This window comes from Parasteatoda tepidariorum, chromosome 8 (assembly GCF_982258835.1).
Source record: "Parasteatoda tepidariorum strain Cologne lab strain chromosome 8, Ptep-v5.0, whole genome shotgun sequence".
Lineage (NCBI taxonomy): Eukaryota > Metazoa > Arthropoda > Arachnida > Araneae > Theridiidae > Parasteatoda > Parasteatoda tepidariorum.
This window is the reverse complement of record NC_141762.1, coordinates 87,267,065-87,287,308: the sequence shown is the minus strand read 5'-3', so window position 1 is coordinate 87,287,308 and position 20,244 is coordinate 87,267,065. Positions and strand designations below refer to the sequence as shown.

The 20,244-nt window shown below is 29.1% G+C and overlaps 1 protein-coding gene across 4 annotated transcripts in view; it reads right to left on the bottom strand.

Moving 5' to 3' along the window:
• Positions 1–466: 466 nt before the first annotated feature.
• LOC107442556 (uncharacterized) overlaps positions 467–20,244 on the bottom strand; it is a 38,693-nt gene continuing 18,915 nt past the window's right edge. For 2 of the 4 annotated variants that reach the window (XM_071181118.2, XM_087169275.1), the window contains exons 5-12: positions 20,030–20,148; positions 12,406–12,587; positions 12,228–12,326; positions 11,784–11,877; positions 10,169–10,250; positions 7,841–7,927; positions 5,546–5,621; positions 467–773 (exon numbers count right to left, since the gene is read on the bottom strand). In XM_071181118.2, coding sequence (XP_071037219.2) covers positions 603–773; positions 5,546–5,621; positions 7,841–7,927; positions 10,169–10,250; positions 11,784–11,877; positions 12,228–12,326; positions 12,406–12,587; positions 20,030–20,148 — 910 coding nt within the window. In that variant the 3' untranslated portion in view covers positions 467–602. Of the gene's footprint in view, positions 774–5,545; positions 5,622–6,242; positions 6,263–7,840; positions 7,928–10,168; positions 10,251–11,783; positions 11,878–12,227; positions 12,327–12,405; positions 12,588–20,029; positions 20,149–20,244 lie in introns of all 4 variants that reach the window. The other 2 variants (XM_071181119.2, XR_011636825.2) reach the window with 2 other exon arrangements.

The window sequence follows — 20,244 nt, the reverse complement described above, 5'->3', positions numbered from 1 at the left end:
AGGATGATGTTTTATTTATTCCAGTTTTTGAATGCATGTCAAAACAAGTTATTACAAAAAGACTCGCATGCAAATTTTCGGTTACTAATGACGCAAAAACTGAATTTGGAAAAAAATAAATGGGGGCGTAAGTATACATTTTACTGTATTCTGCTTAGGAAACAAGTTCTGAAATTAGTAACAAAATTCGTCTACAGATGGCGCTCTTGTTCTGAGAAAACCATAAACAATGTTTTCAAGAAAGCCGCTATTCGCGGTAACAAAATGCATCATATTTAAACTGTAAATATAAAAATATGATGCAGTTTGAAAATAAAATTTAACAGAAATCTGAGCAAATAATAAGCTTTATAATATATCTTGGCAAACTTTGGCTAATTTTGAAACTTAATAAAAAAGTTTTATAAACTTATTTTCGTGTCACCTTGTAATTTAACATTAACAATAATTAGTAAATTAGTATTTATTACTTTACTTATAATTAGTATTTATTACTTTAACTAAAGTATGGGAAATACAATATCAATACATTCCTTGCACATAATTATGAAATTCGTCGTAACATAATAGATTTGATTTTAACTCATTTCTATTTAAAACAATTAATTTATACATAAATCTTCTTCATTTTCTTTCGTTTTTTCTTGCTTTAGTTTCTTCAACTGAACTTTTACATGATTTAAAATTTTTAACAGTGTTGAAGACGATGACCAAATCGAAATTCCCAGCCAACATCCGAGAAACCCTCCAATGTAGCTAAATAACTCAACAGCCTAAAAAAAAAGTGTAGAATCTTTATAATATCCGTAATTTTAATAATAATACAGAAACTCTGGAATTGAAATTTTTTCACTACTTGACTATAGTTCGTTCACCAGGAGTTGACACTTGGCTCCGCCTTCATCACGTGGTATCCGAGGATACTATTTCTCTATTATCGGGAATAGGATGTGAACTAGGTTGACAAAAGGACAAGGTATGACAAAAATATTTATTTCACAATTTTTATGTGTATTTTTTAACATTAAATATTTCATAAATTTGATGATATTTCTCTCCTTTGAGTGAATAGTTTGTCCTTTTTGAGGCATTTTGCTGCATTATATTTAATTAGCTAGAGTAACCAAAGGTACAGTAGCAGATGATAAAGCGAAGTAAGTGACTGAAAAAGAATTCACTGTTTGTGTTTGGAGCGCATTAAGGGTTGTCTCAATTTCAAGCTCGGAGAAATTTCTTCTCTTCCTTCCACCCCTTAATGAATTCTTCGGCCTAGGAGGTGGAGCCAAGTGCCAACGAACGAACTATATTGCCTTTAGGCTTTAGTTTTAAGCATTGAGTAAACATTCCATATAAAGCAAAAATTTAGAATACATATTACAAATTTTCCACAAATACTCAAAACTGAAAAAAAATATTCGTTATAAAAGTATGACGTTTTCAACAAACTTGATATACAAGCCTGTTTAATTTGCTTGCAGAATAAAAAAAAATCTTAAAGAGTTTTTGAAGCTTGTTTAATTATCGGAAGAATAATGCTATCAATTTTTAATTTTGAACCCGAAGTAAAACTTAGTTATTTTTCCCCTTTAATTTCATTTCAGGTGATGCTAATGCTTGATATGTTTTTGTTTTTTTTTTTAATAATATTTTTTTTAGCTTTTATGATTGCAAAAAATAAATGCCCGCAATTCAGAACTTTTTAGAGATAGTACTTTAATTTGTCTTCGGGGAATTAAATTTGACCTATTTGAATTTTTTAAATACTTATTTTCTTTAAAAAAAAAAGTTATGCTATATCATACGATTGCATAGAAATGTTTTTAAATAGTTTCAACTGAAAAAAAATTAAAACATGGATATTTTTATTTAAAAAAAAAAAAAAGCGTTGCAGAAATTTGAATATAATATTTTCAAAAGTTGAAATTATGTATTTTTAATATTTTTCTTTTAAGGATTATTTTGAATGTTTTTCGAAAAATTTGTAAAAAGATTATATTTTTTTTAAAAATCAAAACAATTTTCGCTATTTAAAAAAAAAAAATTATGTGTTTGTTTCAAACCTACCTATAAATCCAAAAAAGAAATCTTAAAAACTCATATAAATTGAAAAAAATAATGATAGTTTTCTATCCCTACTTTTCCCATATAAAAACCAAACATACAGAGGATAACCGATAATAACTCCCTTAATGTATATTTTTAGAATCTTTCTCCTAAGGAAAATCAAAAAAATACTCTTATCGGGAAGTTGCAAATAAACATTTTACCAGGAAAAAAAAAAAAACATTAACACTATAATAAGCTAAGTGAGGAGGGGTTCTGAAAATATAAAACCTGTTTTATTGCTGGGGGAAAAGTTGATTGTTGGAAACGCCACTAAGTTTTATCAGACAATACTTTTTTATTTATTTCACGCAACAGTTTTTTCACTAGTAATTACACAGATTTCGATAGAGTTTTTGTTCCTTCTCTTAAATATTAATTTGCCACCCTTAATTTACAATATGCAGGAAAAAACACTTACTACGCAATCTTAATGGTTTAGTGGGCCTCACCTTTAAGGGTCAACTTACATAGGTAATTAATTAGTACAGACTATATTTTAAATTACGAAATCAAGCACAAAAACGTACTTCCTTAGATCAGTGTCTACCAACTGGCGGGCCGCATCCGTCCCGCGAAGCTTTTTTTGTGGCCCGCGAACTAAAATATATCATTTTTCTGCGGACAATTTTCGTAAAAAATCCATATGGGTTTAAAATACTGTTCTTTCGTTAAAAAAAAAAAAAAAAAAAAAAACTTTTCTTCGTTTCTGTGAAATTTAACAGTGCAAAAAAAAAAAAAAAATTTCAAGTTTTGCAGCCAGTAATTCAATACTTTTGTTTTGATAAAAATCTGACAGTAATATTTAATGTTCCTTCAAACATAAAAAAGTTTTGACAAAGTTGCGGCCCGCCATTTGACTGGTGCTTTTAACTGTGGCCCTCTGCCTCATGTTAGTTGGAAACTCCTGCTCTAGATAAATAAACCTTTTTTTTTCCCGACGGATCTGAATTAAATCAGTCACATATTTAAAATTCAATACATCAGGAACCAAACAATTTCAATCAAATTTTACATTTTTCAATACAAAATTATATTTTAAATTGTGTAAAAATTTGTCTAAATTTTTTTTCGATTATTTCTTAAAAAAATATAATAAATAATTATTGATACTTATTTTTTTGCATGGAATTATCTTTGATTAAATTAAACATTAAGGTTAAAGTAAAAAGCAACGTGAATAAGCACGAAAGAAAGAACATAATGTGACAGGCTATAATTTTAGTTCCATAACCAAGAAGTGCCTAAACGTCAAATGTCCATTTCACATTTAGACACAGAAGACCATGATCTTTAGTCAAAAATTAAATTTCAACTAAAACATGTTTAGGCAGCTTTAATATCGCCCAAATTAAGTATTCATAATCATTCCAAACATTATAATTTACTTTTTGGACCGACGAGAGTACAATGTAGTGAAAAATATGTTAAAACAAATTTGTTTTTAATGTAACTTATAAATTTATATTTCCGAAATATATATAGGAATTTCACGAAAAAAACCAGCCCAATTTTGCCCATATTGCAAAGTTGGACTAAATATACCGAAAAACAAAAATTATTTTTTTTCCCTCATGTTTTCGCGTTATTTTGTAATATTACTTCGGAAATATAATTTGCTTTTCATTTTTAATATAAAATTACGAAAATTATTATATTTTCATTGCTATATTTAATTATTTAAGCGTACTATATATATATAATTTTTTTTTGCTCGCCATATTTCAGACGCCATCTTGTTTTTTTGTTTTTTTTTGTATTTTTAGTGTATTTCAAAATTTCAATTATGAATTCAATTTACCTGCAAATGAAAACCCTGAATAAAAAACCCCAAATTTTGAAACAAATTTTATCGAAATACTAATTTTGGCCACGAAGCCTTGGATGCTGGCCCACTGTGCACTGATGAATACGCATTTGTGCTTGATTCACGTTTTTTCTTTTGTATGTACATACATAGCACAAAGCTTTAACCCTCCAAAGTTTGGACTCCTTATGTTAATTTTACTTTCTGCGTATTTTACTATATCTCTAGAACTGTTTAAGCGAATTGAATACTTTTGCGCAAAATTATAATATTCATTTTTCCAAGGACTACGCCAGCAAAAAATAATTTTTAGTCCAAAAAATAAGTTTATTTTAAAAAATATTTATTTTTTATCATTTTATTTAAAAATGGCCGAAAACATTTTGAATTGCAAGGCATACAAATTTTTGCATCATTTTAGAGAATATAATTTTACACGGCAAAATTTGAGCACAATATCGATCGAATAGTTCCTGAGAAATCTAATTTTAAATATCTAACTTTTTTGATATTCAATTTCCCAGGAACTATTCGACCAATTTTGCTCAAGTTTTGTATTTTTCCTTGCAAAAATTATATTCTTTAAAATGATGCAAAAATTTGTATACCTTACAAATCGAAATTTTTCCGACCATTATAAAATAAAATAATAAGCATTTACTAAAAATTATTTTTTGCATGGTCTTTAGTTAAAAGAATTCAATAACTGCGTGCAAAAGTTTTTCAATTTGCTTAAAAAGTTCTCGAGGTGTAGCGAAATACAGAAAAAGTAAAATTATCATTAAGGGGTGCAAACTTTGGAACATTCTCCTAACCAAACGATTGGGACATTATTTCCCAGATTGCGACTGCCTTATATTTTAGGAGTCAGAAATCCGAATCCGTCGAAAAAGGCAGGTTTATTCAGAGAAAGTACGTTTTTGAAAGTACTCACTTATTAATTAGCATATTTGAGGTCTCCGCTTCGAGCCATAAAGATTGAGTCTTAGAAGGTGAAGATCCGATCATTAGATCAGAAGTTATCAATTGTAATCCATTTTATTTATTCATTTACTTATTTATTTGCTAATTTATTTATTTTTGGCGCACTTTCGACAAGGATTCCTGAAATATATATTAAAGGCAGCTGATGAAGAATACTCTGTATATTTTTTATAATACAGTAATAGACAAGCCCATAGAAAGCAAAAATATTCATTGATTTTTAACAAGAAACATGATTCGAGCCACGATGGCTCAGGGGATAGAGCGTCCGCCTTCCAATGAGGTGAACCGGGTTCGAATCTCAGCGATGGCTGATCGATACGAATCTGCATCCGGCACAGTGCTGACGTGAAATATCCTCAGTGGTAATGATTGGTTAGAGTCCCTTTGCCGTCAAGGTTACCGTGAGAGGTTCTCGGTGTCTTCCTCTCCATGTAACGCAAATGCGGGTTAGTCCCATCAAAAGTCCTCCACGAAGGCAAAATTTCTCCCAATACTTGATCCCGAAGTTCCCTTGTCTTCTGGATTGGGTTCAAAATTACAAGGATATGTAGTTGAACGTAAATAGTCGTAAACCCAAAATTTGGGCCAGTTGTTCACCGACGGTTATAAAATAAAATATAAAAAGAAGCATGATTCTGTTTCACTTACCAAGTATTGAGGTTTGTGAGCAAATACCAGTACTTCCGGTTCATCAATGACAACATCAATATGAATTCTCGCTTTCCTGAAAAATAAATTTTAATGATAATCAGCTGACGAAAAATACAACTTTGAAGGTATCTTTATTTAAAACATGCATGCTTCAAAAATAACTATAACAGACAGCGTTTTGTTGAAACAAGAAGAAAAAAACATGCTTGAAAACAACTGGAAAAAATTTACTTATTAGTTTTATGGATTATATGTATATTTAAATGCTCGTTAAATTGTTAGACTCTCATTATAAAATTTTAGTTGAGAACAGAGATAATTTTTTCTTTAAAAATTGCATTTGTGCTGATACGCAATGTGACACAGGGTGTCTTGAAAAATCTTGAAAACTGTTCTTCATTAAGAAACTTGCCATCTAATTTAATCGGAAATCGAGTTTTGAAAACAAAAGCAGTAAAAAAATAAAAAAAATTACAAAAAAAAAAAAAGTCACTGTCCGTAGATTAACATGAAGGAAATAAAATGGTTTTTCTGCCTTAAGGAAACAATTCTATTGATTTTCTTTCTTTTTTTTTTTTTTTTTTGGATTCATATAAAGCTCTACTGATAATTATATTTAATAAGCATATATTGTTATTGATAAGTTTATTTAGTAAGCATATATCTGATAGACATCAAATGAAGAATAACTTACCTTCCACGCAAGTTTTTATCCTTCAAGACAGCGCGGTAAAAAAAAATATATAAATAATTTTACGGAATGAATAAATTCAAATATCATAAAATGAAGTACAGTTTAGGTAATAGAGGATTTTACATGAAAAATTGGAGGAAATATTTGTTTTTTGTTCATTTATGTCTTCTAGGATTATGTCACATGAATCCACTTTTTGCGGCCAAAATTTTTTTTCGGGAATCATATTTTTTCTCCAGAAAAACCTGGAAAAATTCAGCTTTTTTTTTTCATTTTGGTTTAAGATTTCTAATGGCATGTTTGAAAACTTGAGACATTTTTCTTAAAATTATATAACTTAACAAAGTTTTCGTACAGGGTAATAAATCAAAGCATTATGAGTATAGGAATAATGAACATTTTTGGAATGATGAGTCTTTTAGTATTTCAAGGAGAAAAATAGAGAATAATTAATAGAGGTTTGAAATTTATAAGAAAAAATTCTCTTATAGACCTAGTAATTTATAAAATAAATATTTCCAATTCTAGAAGGGAGAAATCCTTACTCTCCCACAATAACCGTAATTTATCCTAAACCTTTCCAAAATTCATAATTTTCAACATCTTTTCCATCTTTCCATCAGCATCTGGCGAATTATAAACTGCATTTCTTGTTTAATATTTAATGTAATGGTAATTTCTTTTCAATTTTTAGCAATTTAAATTTAAAATGTAACTAACATTTTTTACAGTGAATGAAAATTTTATATTAAACAAAAATAACAACGTAACAGAGCAGAAAAAACATTGAAAAGGTAAAAAAAGTTGTATTTATTAAGTTTAATATAAAATTTACCTATATATATATATAATCTTTATTATTTTCCATTCTTTCTCGTTTCTTAACCTATTTTATGAGTTCTATATACTTGCAGCTTACACGCCGAAAATAAAACTTATTTCCTTAATTTTCTTCGTTTTCTTTTTGTCCTTTGTCTTTATTGTGCTATATATAGCGCTGTTACATTATTTTTTCACATATCAGTATGAAATATCAATGCAAAACTGGGGGGTTGGGGACTTTTCCTCCAGTTTATTCCCCATTTTCTGCAATAAGCACCTTTACAGTGAAAAATATCAACAAAAAATGTAAAGGTTTATATATAAGTTAAAATCAATTTCATAATTTAAAGATAGTAGAGCAAGTATATTAGTTTTATTCTTCAGTTTGTGTTCTAATTTCTGGTAAATAAAAAGAACAGTATGATGATAGAAAAAAATTAGAATGCGCAATGTATAATATTTTAAATATCTCTGATCTCAGTTGTTACAGTTAATTTCTAATTTTGAGCTTCACAATAGCATGGACTACTAATGTATGCGATTGCTGAACAGCAGCCATAAATAGCCTTATTAAGTCTATATTGCTCTGTGCATTTTTTTTTTCTTCAATAAAATGAGTTGAGCCTGCTTCTACAATGTCCTCTCGCGAAGAAAAAAAAATCGTCATAAATAGAAATTAAACTATATAACAATTAGATTAGATTTTAATTTCAGTTTTTACCATTTATGATCTAAAAACGGTATAGAGAGAAAGATTATTTATACTGAAGTCGTACATGTAAAACAAAAAGATGACTGTGTAATTGTATTTTACCCTATGCACATATGGCTGTTCTTGAACTCTGTAAACATATTTCCTCTCCCTATAAAATAAAACTAAAACTAGTATTGATCATAACTTATTTTCTATAAATAGTAAACATTTTTATATCAAATGGTAATATAAAAAGCAATTTCAATTGTTCCTGGAGGAACAATAAATTAGGAATAGTATAATTTCAGCAATAAGTGCAGCAAAATCCTGATTAAAAAAAAAAAACTTCATTCGTTTAAAAAAATATATGGATAGCAATTGCAGTCTACCTGTTTCAAGCGCTTCAAAAATAGGCACCCATGTTCAAAGCTTGCGAGACGTAAATGGGAGGGGGAAAAAAGTGTTTTGAAATTTTAAAAAAAACGTAAAGTTGCCAACGTTAAAATAAGGGTGAGAAACAAAACTAGAAAAACCACAGCAGCCAAGTGAGAAAAAAAAATTATTAATCTCATTAGTTCCTCATTAACTTTCCTCAGTGCGTGGAAATGCCTTTTACCCTGAATTGCCCCTCTCGGCCACTGCGATTTTTCTTGTTTTGTTTTTCTTCTCTTTTCGTGACAAATCGTGGCCGAATTGAAACAAATTCGTGCTCCATGGATTGTGGTGGTTAATACGATTTGTTAACGAAAATATAAGCTAATAATATATAACGCGAGAAATTATTTTTTAATAAATAAATTTTAACAATTTTCAACTAATTCTAATCTGAAAAACCTAATAATATCATATTTCATTTATTTTCAAAAATTTTGCAACTAAACGAAACATGAAATTTTTCAAAACTTCGTTTCACAACATGAAATTTTCAAAATGTTTCCATGAAGAAAAGAAAGAAAGAAGAGAGATTTTTTTTTATTTTTATCTTATCTGACTTTGAAAACAATCGAATTATTTTCTTGAAAGGATGTTCGAAAAATCATTAAGAACAAAAAAAAAAGGGGGGGGGGAACTAAGATACGAACTATCTTCTCGGATTAGCACATTCTTGGCATAAACTATCATCGTCTTAAAGTGCCTAACTTTCGTCATGAAATTTCAATATAGTTCTCAAAAATCCCGGTAAGAAAACTTAAAATAAAATCCAAGGAACTAAATAATATACAGGGTGTATATAAAGTCCCGGACCCATTTTGATGTTAAATAACTCATAAAATAATAAAGATAGATTAAAATTAATAACTTAAATGGTTGGATAGACTCAAAAAGTTTCATGACCCTTGTCAATGAACTTCCACGTGTGCCCCCTTCGTCGCACGGAGAATATCAAGTCGATAGTCAATTTCACGCCAGGTAGAGGCAAGCATGTCGGCATCCACAGAGGCTATTGCGGTTATAATTCTGGCTTTTAGGTGTGTATTTTCTAGAAACTTCCAGTTTCTAGAAAATTCTTTTTCCACCGCAAGATGCTGCTTTTGGATGGAGGATCTTTTTGATAAATTCTTCTGTAATTTCGCTGTGCTTGCACTAACGATTTCGTTTCTATGAACCACCATAAAATCTGTGCTTTCTCTTGTGGTGTATGCATTCTCCTTAATATCGAATAAAACATCACATAGAAAAATACTACATAGAACGAACACATCAAAAGTAAACATAACATTGCAATAGTTGCCAAAAACAAAAGAGAGAAAAATGCAATTAATAAGCAGACGATATTTAGAAAAGACGCGCAGACGATATTTACAAAAGTAAAGATATTCAAACCTGAAAAGGAAAATATATGAGTTATTTCATCAATAAATGCCATAAGTTTGTTTATATCTTCATTATTTAATGAGTTATTAGACATCAAAATGGGTCCGGGAATTTATAAACACCCTGTATATTCGTAATATCTGTATTTAATCTTGGATGAGAAATATGGTTCTTAGAAAAATCCCGATTTCAGATTCTATGCATGATTGAGTCCCGGATTATAATTTTTCAGATCTCTAATTCGCACAAATAAAGAATTTCGTACGGATAATAAATTCCAAAAAGGGAAAATTTCTTAGCAAAATCTGCTGTCGTACGAGCAGATTTTAATTAGGACAAATTCACGTATGGAGAGATGTTGTAGAGGTAAAAAATCCTTCTCGTCGGTTTTTCTAAGAAATTAAACATTCTAAATTAGTAGTTGAAAAGAAAATTAGGAATAAAATTGTACTTTGTTACACCTTTATTTTCTGTGCAATTAGTTCTGCAGAGGGCGATATCATTAACTGGATCAGTAAATACTGCTTATAAATCATTGTAAAAACAAACAAAAAAATTTAACAAGTTTTTTGCTCATATATATACTTATACATACTTGCAAGCATTTTTGCAGGTAGCTAAACATGCCTTTAACTTATCGCCTTCTATTTTGATGCCACAAGATGCTTGTACTAATGCTATAAAAAAAATTTTAAAATAATTTAACTCTGATACCTGAAAATGGCATATAAAATTTCATTAAAAAATGTAAGCTATTTCTAAAGTTTTTGACATCAGTGATTTGTAGAAATAACAGAATTAGAGGGATTAAAAGCGGAATTCACAAAATTAAAAGAGTATTTTCACTTTATTGCAGAAATTTTAAACTAAAATTTTTGTAGAAATTTTGTGTGGATATTAGAAAACAAATAAAAATGCTTGAATTTGAAACAAGAGTATTTGAAAATATTTCGAGTCACATGCGGTGGGCACAGATATAAGTAGAGATATTTTAATAATGTATTTAACTAATGTAGAGTTATTTTACTTATTATTTAGGTACTAATAAACTGTAAATAAATATTTTTTGACCAAATTTTTATATTGTTTTATTGTATCGCAGTGGAAGAAAAATCTTTCTCTAAAACAAAAAAATCTCATAAACTATATTTTGGAAAATTCTAATAATTCAGTTAATTATCTTTATTTTGATGTTATTTTTCATGGATTACGAGACATTGATGAGACACTGTAAAAGTTTCTTATTTCTTAACCATCCAAAATATTTTTTATGAAACCAACAAACATAATAAATTTTTACTGTACAAGCGAATATTAAGCTAAACACAGATATTTGTAATAACAAATCGGTACCCATTTGGATTTGCTTATTAGGGTCTGAAATGGCCTAATGGTTTGCGCATGGTAATATTTTCTGTTAATATTTAATCTAGCTAAGAAACCACTCTACGGAATTCAAGAGAACTTACATCAAATGATCATTGTTAAGGAAAAATCCAATCAGATAAGAGAACATTCATGGAAAATTTTATTAAATAATATTCTGTTCAGAAGAAATTTTATTATAAAATGATTCACTATTCTATTTTATCTCAATTGTAAAAGTTTCCCCAACAGCCCGTTGTTGGTCAGGAGGATCATGAAGGTTATGTCTCCACAATTTTGTGACCAATGGCATATTTGTGGCATTGTGGTCAGCTTTGCACAAATGCCACCTTCACTTCCCAAACAAACTGGTACCCTGAATCTGAAACTGGGTAGGCTTCAAGCTGATTAATCCACCATTCTTCACTTCTGCAGTTTTGTGCCCTAAACACTGAGTCATCACTGTTAAATAACTGCTAACTCTCAACAGCTCTCAACTGTTAAGTAACTGAAAATCTTTAATTTTCTCACCGATACCAGATTTTATCCCTAATGCCACGAAACAACGAATTTGCCTGGAGAAGAAAATTTCCCTAAACACTCTACGATATCCCCTGGCTCTTTACTGTTAATTTATTACGATGCTGGTTTTTAAAACACATTTTCTTTGATTAAAAATGCTTATTAAGTTATAAATGCCTCGCAAGACCGGTTCTTTTAAACAGTTAGTTACAGAAACAGACATGATGCTTAGATTGAGACCACTATTAGGCCTAACATCACTATTTATATGCTGTGTAGTGTAAGACATTGTTTTTTGAAATTTAGAAGCTAAATATAATTACTAATGCATGTTTCTTGAAGTTTAGTCTGCATCAGTGGCTTTGAGCAGTTGAAGCACTTTAAATTGTATTCATTCCAACAGCTGTTGACGCATACCTGTGAGAAATGGTAAAAGAAATAATTGTGATAAGAGTATTTTTTTATTTTTCAAGTCTTGATTCAATATGGAGAATAAAAAAATTACATATTGAGATAGAATCGTTGAATAATATTCAAGAAGGCTACCTTTGCGAGGATTGCAAATTAATATTTCAGAGATAAAGTAACAAAAATATTATATATTGATTTACCATTGAAATAAATAACGGAGAACGTAAGATTAAAAAGATCATAAGAGTTTTAATGTTGAATGAATAGAACTAAAAAAAATCAGAATCAGTTAGTAAAAATTGAAAAAATTGTTTTGTCAGATTTCGAAATTTTTTTTCTATATGCTTCGGAATTACCTGTTGTGATCGCGGCCCCGTTTGGCCATTATTTATCCACTCTTCCTCATAGTCCCGACAATCAGTTTTGTATGGAAATTTCAATAAGTGATTTTCTTCCTGAAAAATATTAAGGCTATAACTATGATGAGAAATAAAACAAAATGAGATGAAAGAAAGACACAAAACAATCACATACCAATCGTATATGTACTTTATATTTCCTATTTGGCTTCAGTACAGCTCCCTCTAGTCCAGGGTCAACTACTGTAAACGGTGAGTGTACGGAAAGGAGAGCACCGGGCTTTGACAAATAGTCGAAGATTTCTACTTCATTTATTTGAATATAGATTCCATCAACATATGTGGCTCGTCCCATACCTAAAGTATATTTTTAATTCATTTGGCTGCTTGTAGAGAATTGCTCTGCCCTGCATAATTATGGTTTAATTACGTAATAGTTAGAATTTCTACACGCCAAGTCAACGACGAAAAATAGCTTTAAAATAGTTCAAGTTAAAGTTGTGAATTAGAATATTAGTGGAATCATTTACCTTAATTGGAGAGGCTTCTTTCTAATCTCTTACAATTGAAGCAAAGCTATTTTGCTGCAACGAATTATTTAGGCTTCAGAACGGGCGCAAATGATTTAAACATTTTAAAAGTTGTTTAACTTTTTTGAAAATCGCTAATTTGGCAGTATATTTCCACCTAGATGAAGTTTATCAAAATGAATGCCTTATTCTCATTTTTGCAAATTTCTATGAGCCTAAATAATGCAGCATTGGAGTAAGTTTTTAAATATTAAAAAATTAAACTGAAAATGTTTTTTTGATCATAGATGAAAATATTATGTATTGCCACTCCATGCTAATTCTATGGGGAATTTTTTACATTGTTTCTTTTCAGTAAAATTTGAATCTCAGCCAAACCAGAGGTTTTCAAAAAAAGTTCCCTTTGTACCAGAGGTTTTCAAAAGATGTAACCCCTAGGGTTGTCTAAGAATCTTAAGGTTTCACAAAAGGGTTAAAGGGATTTTAATAGTTAAAATTTTTTTAAAAAAACCGTTAGAAACCTGTTATTATATTTATATTTAATCAACAAATTTATTTATTTTTATTCGTCATTATTTAGGCAAAATATCAGTGAAAAGAAAACTAATCATTGTAAATAAAAAAAATTCTAATAAAACAATGTATGGAGCAAATGATGAAAAAGATTAAGTTATACCAAATTTTAGTACTAGCGTATCCAAACAAATTTTTCAGTTCAAAGAGAATAACATCATTCAACAATAAATAACTCTTTGATAACTATTCTCAACATTTATGACAGTTCATTCGACGTTCATTTTAATTTCAATGAAAACCATAATTCTGTTTTTTAAAATTCATTTTCAGCTTATACATATACCAAAAACTAATTCAAAATTTTATTAGATACCGCTCCAAGCCAGTGAATCCATCTGTCTGACCATGAGACTTAATTTCAAGACTATTGTAGATAAAAGATTAAAAAAATTAACATTTATAACATCAAACAATTTTATATTTGATAAAAGGCGTTGATCAACAGACCGAATTCTAAATTTACCTTTATCAATGTTCAACTACATAGCCTTGTAATTTTGAACCCAACCAAGAAGACAAGGGAACTCCTGCATCAAGCGTTGGGACAAACAAACCATCGTGGAGAACTTTTTGATGGAACCAACCCGCATCTGCATCACATGGAGAGGAAAACCTCCCACGATGGTTTTCGCATGTCTCTAGCTGAATAACATGTTCCAATAAACATCTGCCGGAACCATCCGTAGTTTTGTCCACACCCCCTCCCTTGTGGAATGGGGATGTGAACTGTTATAACCACCAGCCTATCTTTAAATAAACATTTATAGAACGTATTATGACTTTTGACTGCATTGTTAAAAATGAATACAACAATGATAACAGGAATGTAGCCCTGTTATAAGCCGGCAGGATAGTTGCTTGCGCAGGGAACTTAAGCATTTCTATCTCAGAAACTAAGCTTAGCGGAGACCGGCTGGACTTCGGATAACTTCATCCCATCACCTACCGTGGAAAAAAATTTTGCTTCATCGACCGTGAAAAAAGCGTAGAAGGAAAGATTCCTCATCCCATTACCCACCGGGAGAAAAATACATCAAAAATATCGAATATCTCATTCGCATGGACAGTTGAAAATTATCAGTCGAATTCTTCTCTAACTCACGGCAATTAATAATTCATCCAGTATCTTCAACAGAAAATATATACTTCAATCATCAAACTTTTTTTTTATATAAGTGATACCTACGCGCAGTGGAACTTAACGAACATCGACTTTGCATTTGTCTATGCGGCATGTCATGTCGACGTTCTGAAGGCGGTGGATACAACGAGAAAGCTGAGACTCACTAGAAAGCTTCTCCCCTCTCCGACAAAAAAGAAAATCTGCATTGGACTCCTGATAGACGTTAAAATGTTTTCGATTTGAAATCTCATCCCTTCCGTTCGGAAATCGTTGATTTTGCTTATCCCAGTGCTACTCTGGATTTTATCGTCAACAAATTGTTCTCACCCCACCTCATTCAAGGGGAAATATGATTCCTCTTAAAGAAGAAATTACTAATAAAATTTCATCTGATGTTGTGGTTCACGATCGAACTTTCTCACGTATCCTTTTTGTGGGAATTTTTTTTACAATTCTCATAAAACAATTTCTTGAATTTTTATTGATTAACAAAAAATAAGAAAGGAATTCATGTAAATAACAAAAATCATAGAGTATGATTTTTAATTTTTTTCTCATGCTTGATATTTCGATTGAAACAATTATTTTTTATACAATGATCGTATTTACTATTGAAATTTTTTTCAGTGAACTGATTGTTTTGATTGGCATAAAAAAATTTTCGAGAAATTATTTTCATATTTATTGTTTTATGTGTTATAGTTTCTAGGATTTATTGATTAGTTGAATTTATATTTTTGTTTTACTATAGTGTTTAGGGTGAAGATAAAATGCCATTAAAATGTTTGTTTTTTTCTCTCTTCAACGAAATTGATGAAGGTCGACGTTGGAAAATAAGTTGTTCATATTGTTACTGAAATTAGATTTGAGCCTTGCTCTAAACTTTTTATTATGAGTAATTCAATAGTATATTATTAATGAGTAGATTGCATTTCTAGTGTTTATATTGCTTTTTTTAAAAAATTATAATATAATATTGTATTTATAGTGCACTTAAAAAAAATTTTGAAGAAAATAGAAAACCCGAAATATGACTTAAAAATTTTTTTGAAGAAAATAGAAAACCCGAAATATGACTTAAAGTGCACCAGGACATAAAGCTCCGGCTTGTCCTAAATATAAAAATGTAAACCCGAATGTGACATAACCCAAAATACATCATACAACACAGGAGATCCCAATAAATCAATGTAAATATTGTTCGAAGAAAGGACTTTTGAATCAATTTCACATGGGCTCCTCGTGTGTAAACAACCCTAATAATGTGGTTGATGCAAACGTTCAAAATATGACAAATAAACAATAACAATTAATAATATCCGGATATCAAGTGGAAAATAAATACCTAAATGGATATTAAGTAGAAAATAAGTACCAAAAGGGACGTCCAAAACAAAATAAAAATGTAAACAAAGAGATATTATTGAATGCTGATACCGGGTCAACATTGAATATAATACCAAAAGATTTGGTGTTAAAATTAAATATTCCTATTAAAAAATGTGAAGAATTAAATAGGGGAGAGGGGAGCACTTGTGAACAGGGGGCACATGTGAACATGGTATGTTTTACCAATATGATTTGAAATAAAAAAATTTGAAAAATTTTCAATTGATGGCAGTACTAGTCCTACCTCTCTGCTAAACTTTCAGAACAATGAAACATTTTGTTGTTCTATTCTGACAATTTCTTTGTATCAGCTGGTATTGTATATATTATAATCACTCGCTTCTTCAAGTGAAAGCATAGTATAAATCAACTAATAAACTAAAATTAACTATTGCAGACCATTATATGAACATTCAGGTAAATGTATGACAATTATTTTTTTTTTACTCAATTAAAAATTCTTTATTTTTTAAGTAAGGTTTAAGAAGGATGGTGGGGCACTTGTGAACAAATCATCTGGGGCAGATGTAAACAGTTCACATGTGCCCCTACATAGTATTAAGATTATTATCCTCACGATATTATAAGCTTAAAAAATATTTATGCATTTAAAATTATTTTTATTTAATTTTCCATAATTAATTTATTAATTTTTTCTTTAAATTTTTTTTATTATTATTAAATGGTTGATCGCGCATCACGCATATTAACTGATACACCTAAGAAAGATAGAATTGCTAAACTACAGATGAAAAGATAGAAAAATGAGGGGGGAAAAAGCATGAAAGAGTATCCGAGAGGAAAGAAAAAGACCCATTACAACTCCTGAGGAACATGAAGTTGCGAAAAACTCAACAGTGAAAAAATTATTGCACAGCTGAATAATTATTTTCTTATTGACAGTACTGTTGTACAGTTTAAATTCACATAGTAAGCTACAACCCCTTCAGTATAATAAGTATCTATATCTGTCATATTAAAGATTTTTTTCCTTGAAATATGATGATTCCTTCGTGTTTTTAATCTTGTTCATATGTGCCCCAGGCATGTTCACATGTGCCCCCAATAGGGGCACATGTGAACAATTGAAGTCATTTTTTTAAAATATCATAAAGTAAAGAAATATTTTATTGAAAAATCTCAAAAAATTCCATAAGATAAAGAAAAGAGTATTTAAACATATGAACTTCTTTACTGTAAGAAATTCATGATATTTTTTGAAAAATGAAGAAATAAAAAAATTTGTTCACATGTGCCCCCCTCTCCTCTATTACCCAAACAAAAGGACAATTAACACTTAACAAAATTTGTGAGTTTCCCTTTTTAAGATAGGCGAAATTGTTAACTCAGCTAAGTTTTTTATACTTGATACTGATTTACCATATGCTTTAGTAGGGTTGCAAACTTGCAAAGGTTTTTGTTTGTTTATTGAGTGTGTCGGGCCAGTTGTTACTCTATTTGGTAAGAGACTGATCATCTTTGCTAATTCTAAAAGTGACAACTTATCTTTGCACATAAGACAGCAAAATTCTCAAAATGTTAAGGTTAAAAATGGTGAAAAAATAAAAGTTAAAGATATTTCAGTAAAAGTAAACGTCGAAAAAATAAAAGTTAAAGATGTTTCAGTAAAAGTAAACGTTGAAAAGATAAAAAGAAAGAATGTCCAAAAATTTCAAATGATTCGAAGATAGATCTAGGTAATGGGTGCATACATTATAGATTAATATCGACAAAAAAATAAAAAAAGGGTAACAAAAATGAAAAGAAAAGAAAAAAGAAAGAATGACCAAGAAACTGATAACAAAAATAAAAAGAAATTTAAGTAAACAAAATTTTGAAAAAGTACATGCATCAAAGCTTAGGAAATATCACAACCCACAAATGTTGAAATTAAATTCTGAATAAATAACACATGTTGTCCAGTTAATTTGCATAAAAATTTTGTATATTTCTGTGTGAAAAAGTTTTGAAAATTTTAGTAGAATAGTTATATAAACATGTTTCATTTTTCTTTCTGTCTAGTTGCTAAACAGATAAATTGCATTATCATGTTTTTTATAGTTTTGTCATTGTAAATAATTGTTGTTTTTTTTACCTATAATTGAAAAAATATTATTTGTAGTAGGGAAAAGGAACAGTTGTACCAACCTAAATTTTAGGCATTTCAAGTATTCTAAATTTTTTATTTTGGCTTACCAAAAAAAAATTTTTTTTTTTTTGGGGGGGGGGATGTAATACAAAAATTATAAATACTTTTGTATTAATAAAAGAATTAAAGCTCTTCGGTTTCATAAAATGTCTTTGTTAAAGAGTAAGCGTAGAGATATTCTATTTTGGGAATTCAGGGCTGAAAACATACCATTGATTTATAATTAGATTTATATTTCAAAGGAGGAGTTATTTTTAGAATCTTGTCCCTCTTTCACTTCCATATTAGGAAGCATTATATGATTTTCCATAATGCGTAGAGTTACAAAGGTATGTACGACTGGAACCTAATTACATCATTCTCTGTAGTATTTAATGCAGGACCGATGGTTTTCGCATGTCTCTTGCTGAATAACATATTCCAATAAACATCCGCCGGAACCATCCGTAGTGTCGTCCACACCCCCTCCCTTGTGGAGTGGGGATGTGAACTGTTATAACCACCAGCCTATCTTTAAATAAACATTTATAGAACGTATTATGCCTTTTGACTGTATTATTAAAAATGAATACAAGAATAATAACAGGAATGTAGCCCTGTTATTATGTATATTTATATATATATATGGGTCATTCTGACAAAAACAGTCATTTTATGTTTGTTTTACAGCTTACGAAAAAAAAAAATTCAGGGAAAGTGTCCTTCAGAATGCAAGCTAACAAAAGAATAAAAATAAAATTATCAATTTTTATTTTTTATTTATTTTAGGTAATTAAAATATACCAATATGTCATTCCCTCACTTGTCCCCACTGCTGATTTAAAAAAAGAAAAAAATTGTTTCTGAAATAAAAAATTTTTTTTTTACAAATTAGTGTTTTTTATTTCAGAATACTGAAATATAGAATTCAGAAAATCAATTTTAACATTAATTTCTGATAAAAATATTAACATAGCACTATTTTAAACTTTGTCCCCAGTGTTTCGCGTCATTCCCTCACAACAATGTTCTTATCACCTGCAATCTTCTTAGAATAAAAATATTTTAATAAAAACTTAACAGAAGTTAACAACTGGCATCATAGAACAAAATTGCAGTATGTTTCCATCTTCAACTTAAAGAAGCTTTGCTGTGGAATAAATTTGAATGAATCAAACCAGGTAAAATTTTTTACATTTGTCATTCCCTCATGTCATTTTTTAGAGTAAAGTAAAATACAACTTCATCGAGAAAGTGGATAATTATATGTTGCTTTCTTGTATGAATATAATTGTATGTGATTGACAGAAATTAATTAGGCCTAACTGTTATTTTTAAATTTTATTAAATTCGTCATTCCCTCACTAGTGTATAAAGTGAGGGAATGACGCTGAAGTGAGGGAATGATTCAAGATGAGTATATTATTAAATTTTTTTTTGTTCAATCGTGCCAGCCAATTTTATTTCCCAAACCTGTAAAAACTATTAAACATATAAGACTAAATTATAATAAATATTAGATATACTTAGTATTATCATTTTCAAACTTTAGGTAGATGTAACTTAGATAAAAACATGTATTAAAATAAAATATCATTCCCTCACTATTAGTGTCATTCCCTCACTTTTTAAATGGTGAAAATAATTAATTTACTTATTAATTAATTTGAAAAATAAATTCAAAAATTAAAAAATTTATTTATTAAATTAATAAATTAATTTATTAAATTAATTAATTTATTAAATTAATTAATTTATTTAATTAATTATTAATTATAATAAATTAATTAATTATAAATTAATTATTTAAAAAATTAATTAATTTAAATATTAAGTATAATTTATAGGATATATACTTTCTTTATAGTGCCATTACATATTTCTATTAGTATAAAAAGTTTCAGAGCTTTTTATTCACTTTACTTTTTTGGGATTTTATGAACTGAAAAATGACAGTTTTCGTGAGAATGACCCATATATATATATATATATTACAAAACAAAATAGGTACGAAAAGAATAGTCAGAAAAGAAGGGAAAAAATATGTACTTACGTGACTTTCTTAGGTATTTGTGAAATTCTCCCTTTTTAGGTTTTCTATTAACAATTGCCCGATTATTGAGGGTGTAACAAGGAAGGTTAGAATCCATGAAAAATGGTCCATTAAAATATCTTCAATTAAAAAATTAAAACATTATTTAGAATTACAAGAAAACAGTCTTCATAAAGAAACTCGTATTTATAAAAGGAAAATAGATTCTTTATTTT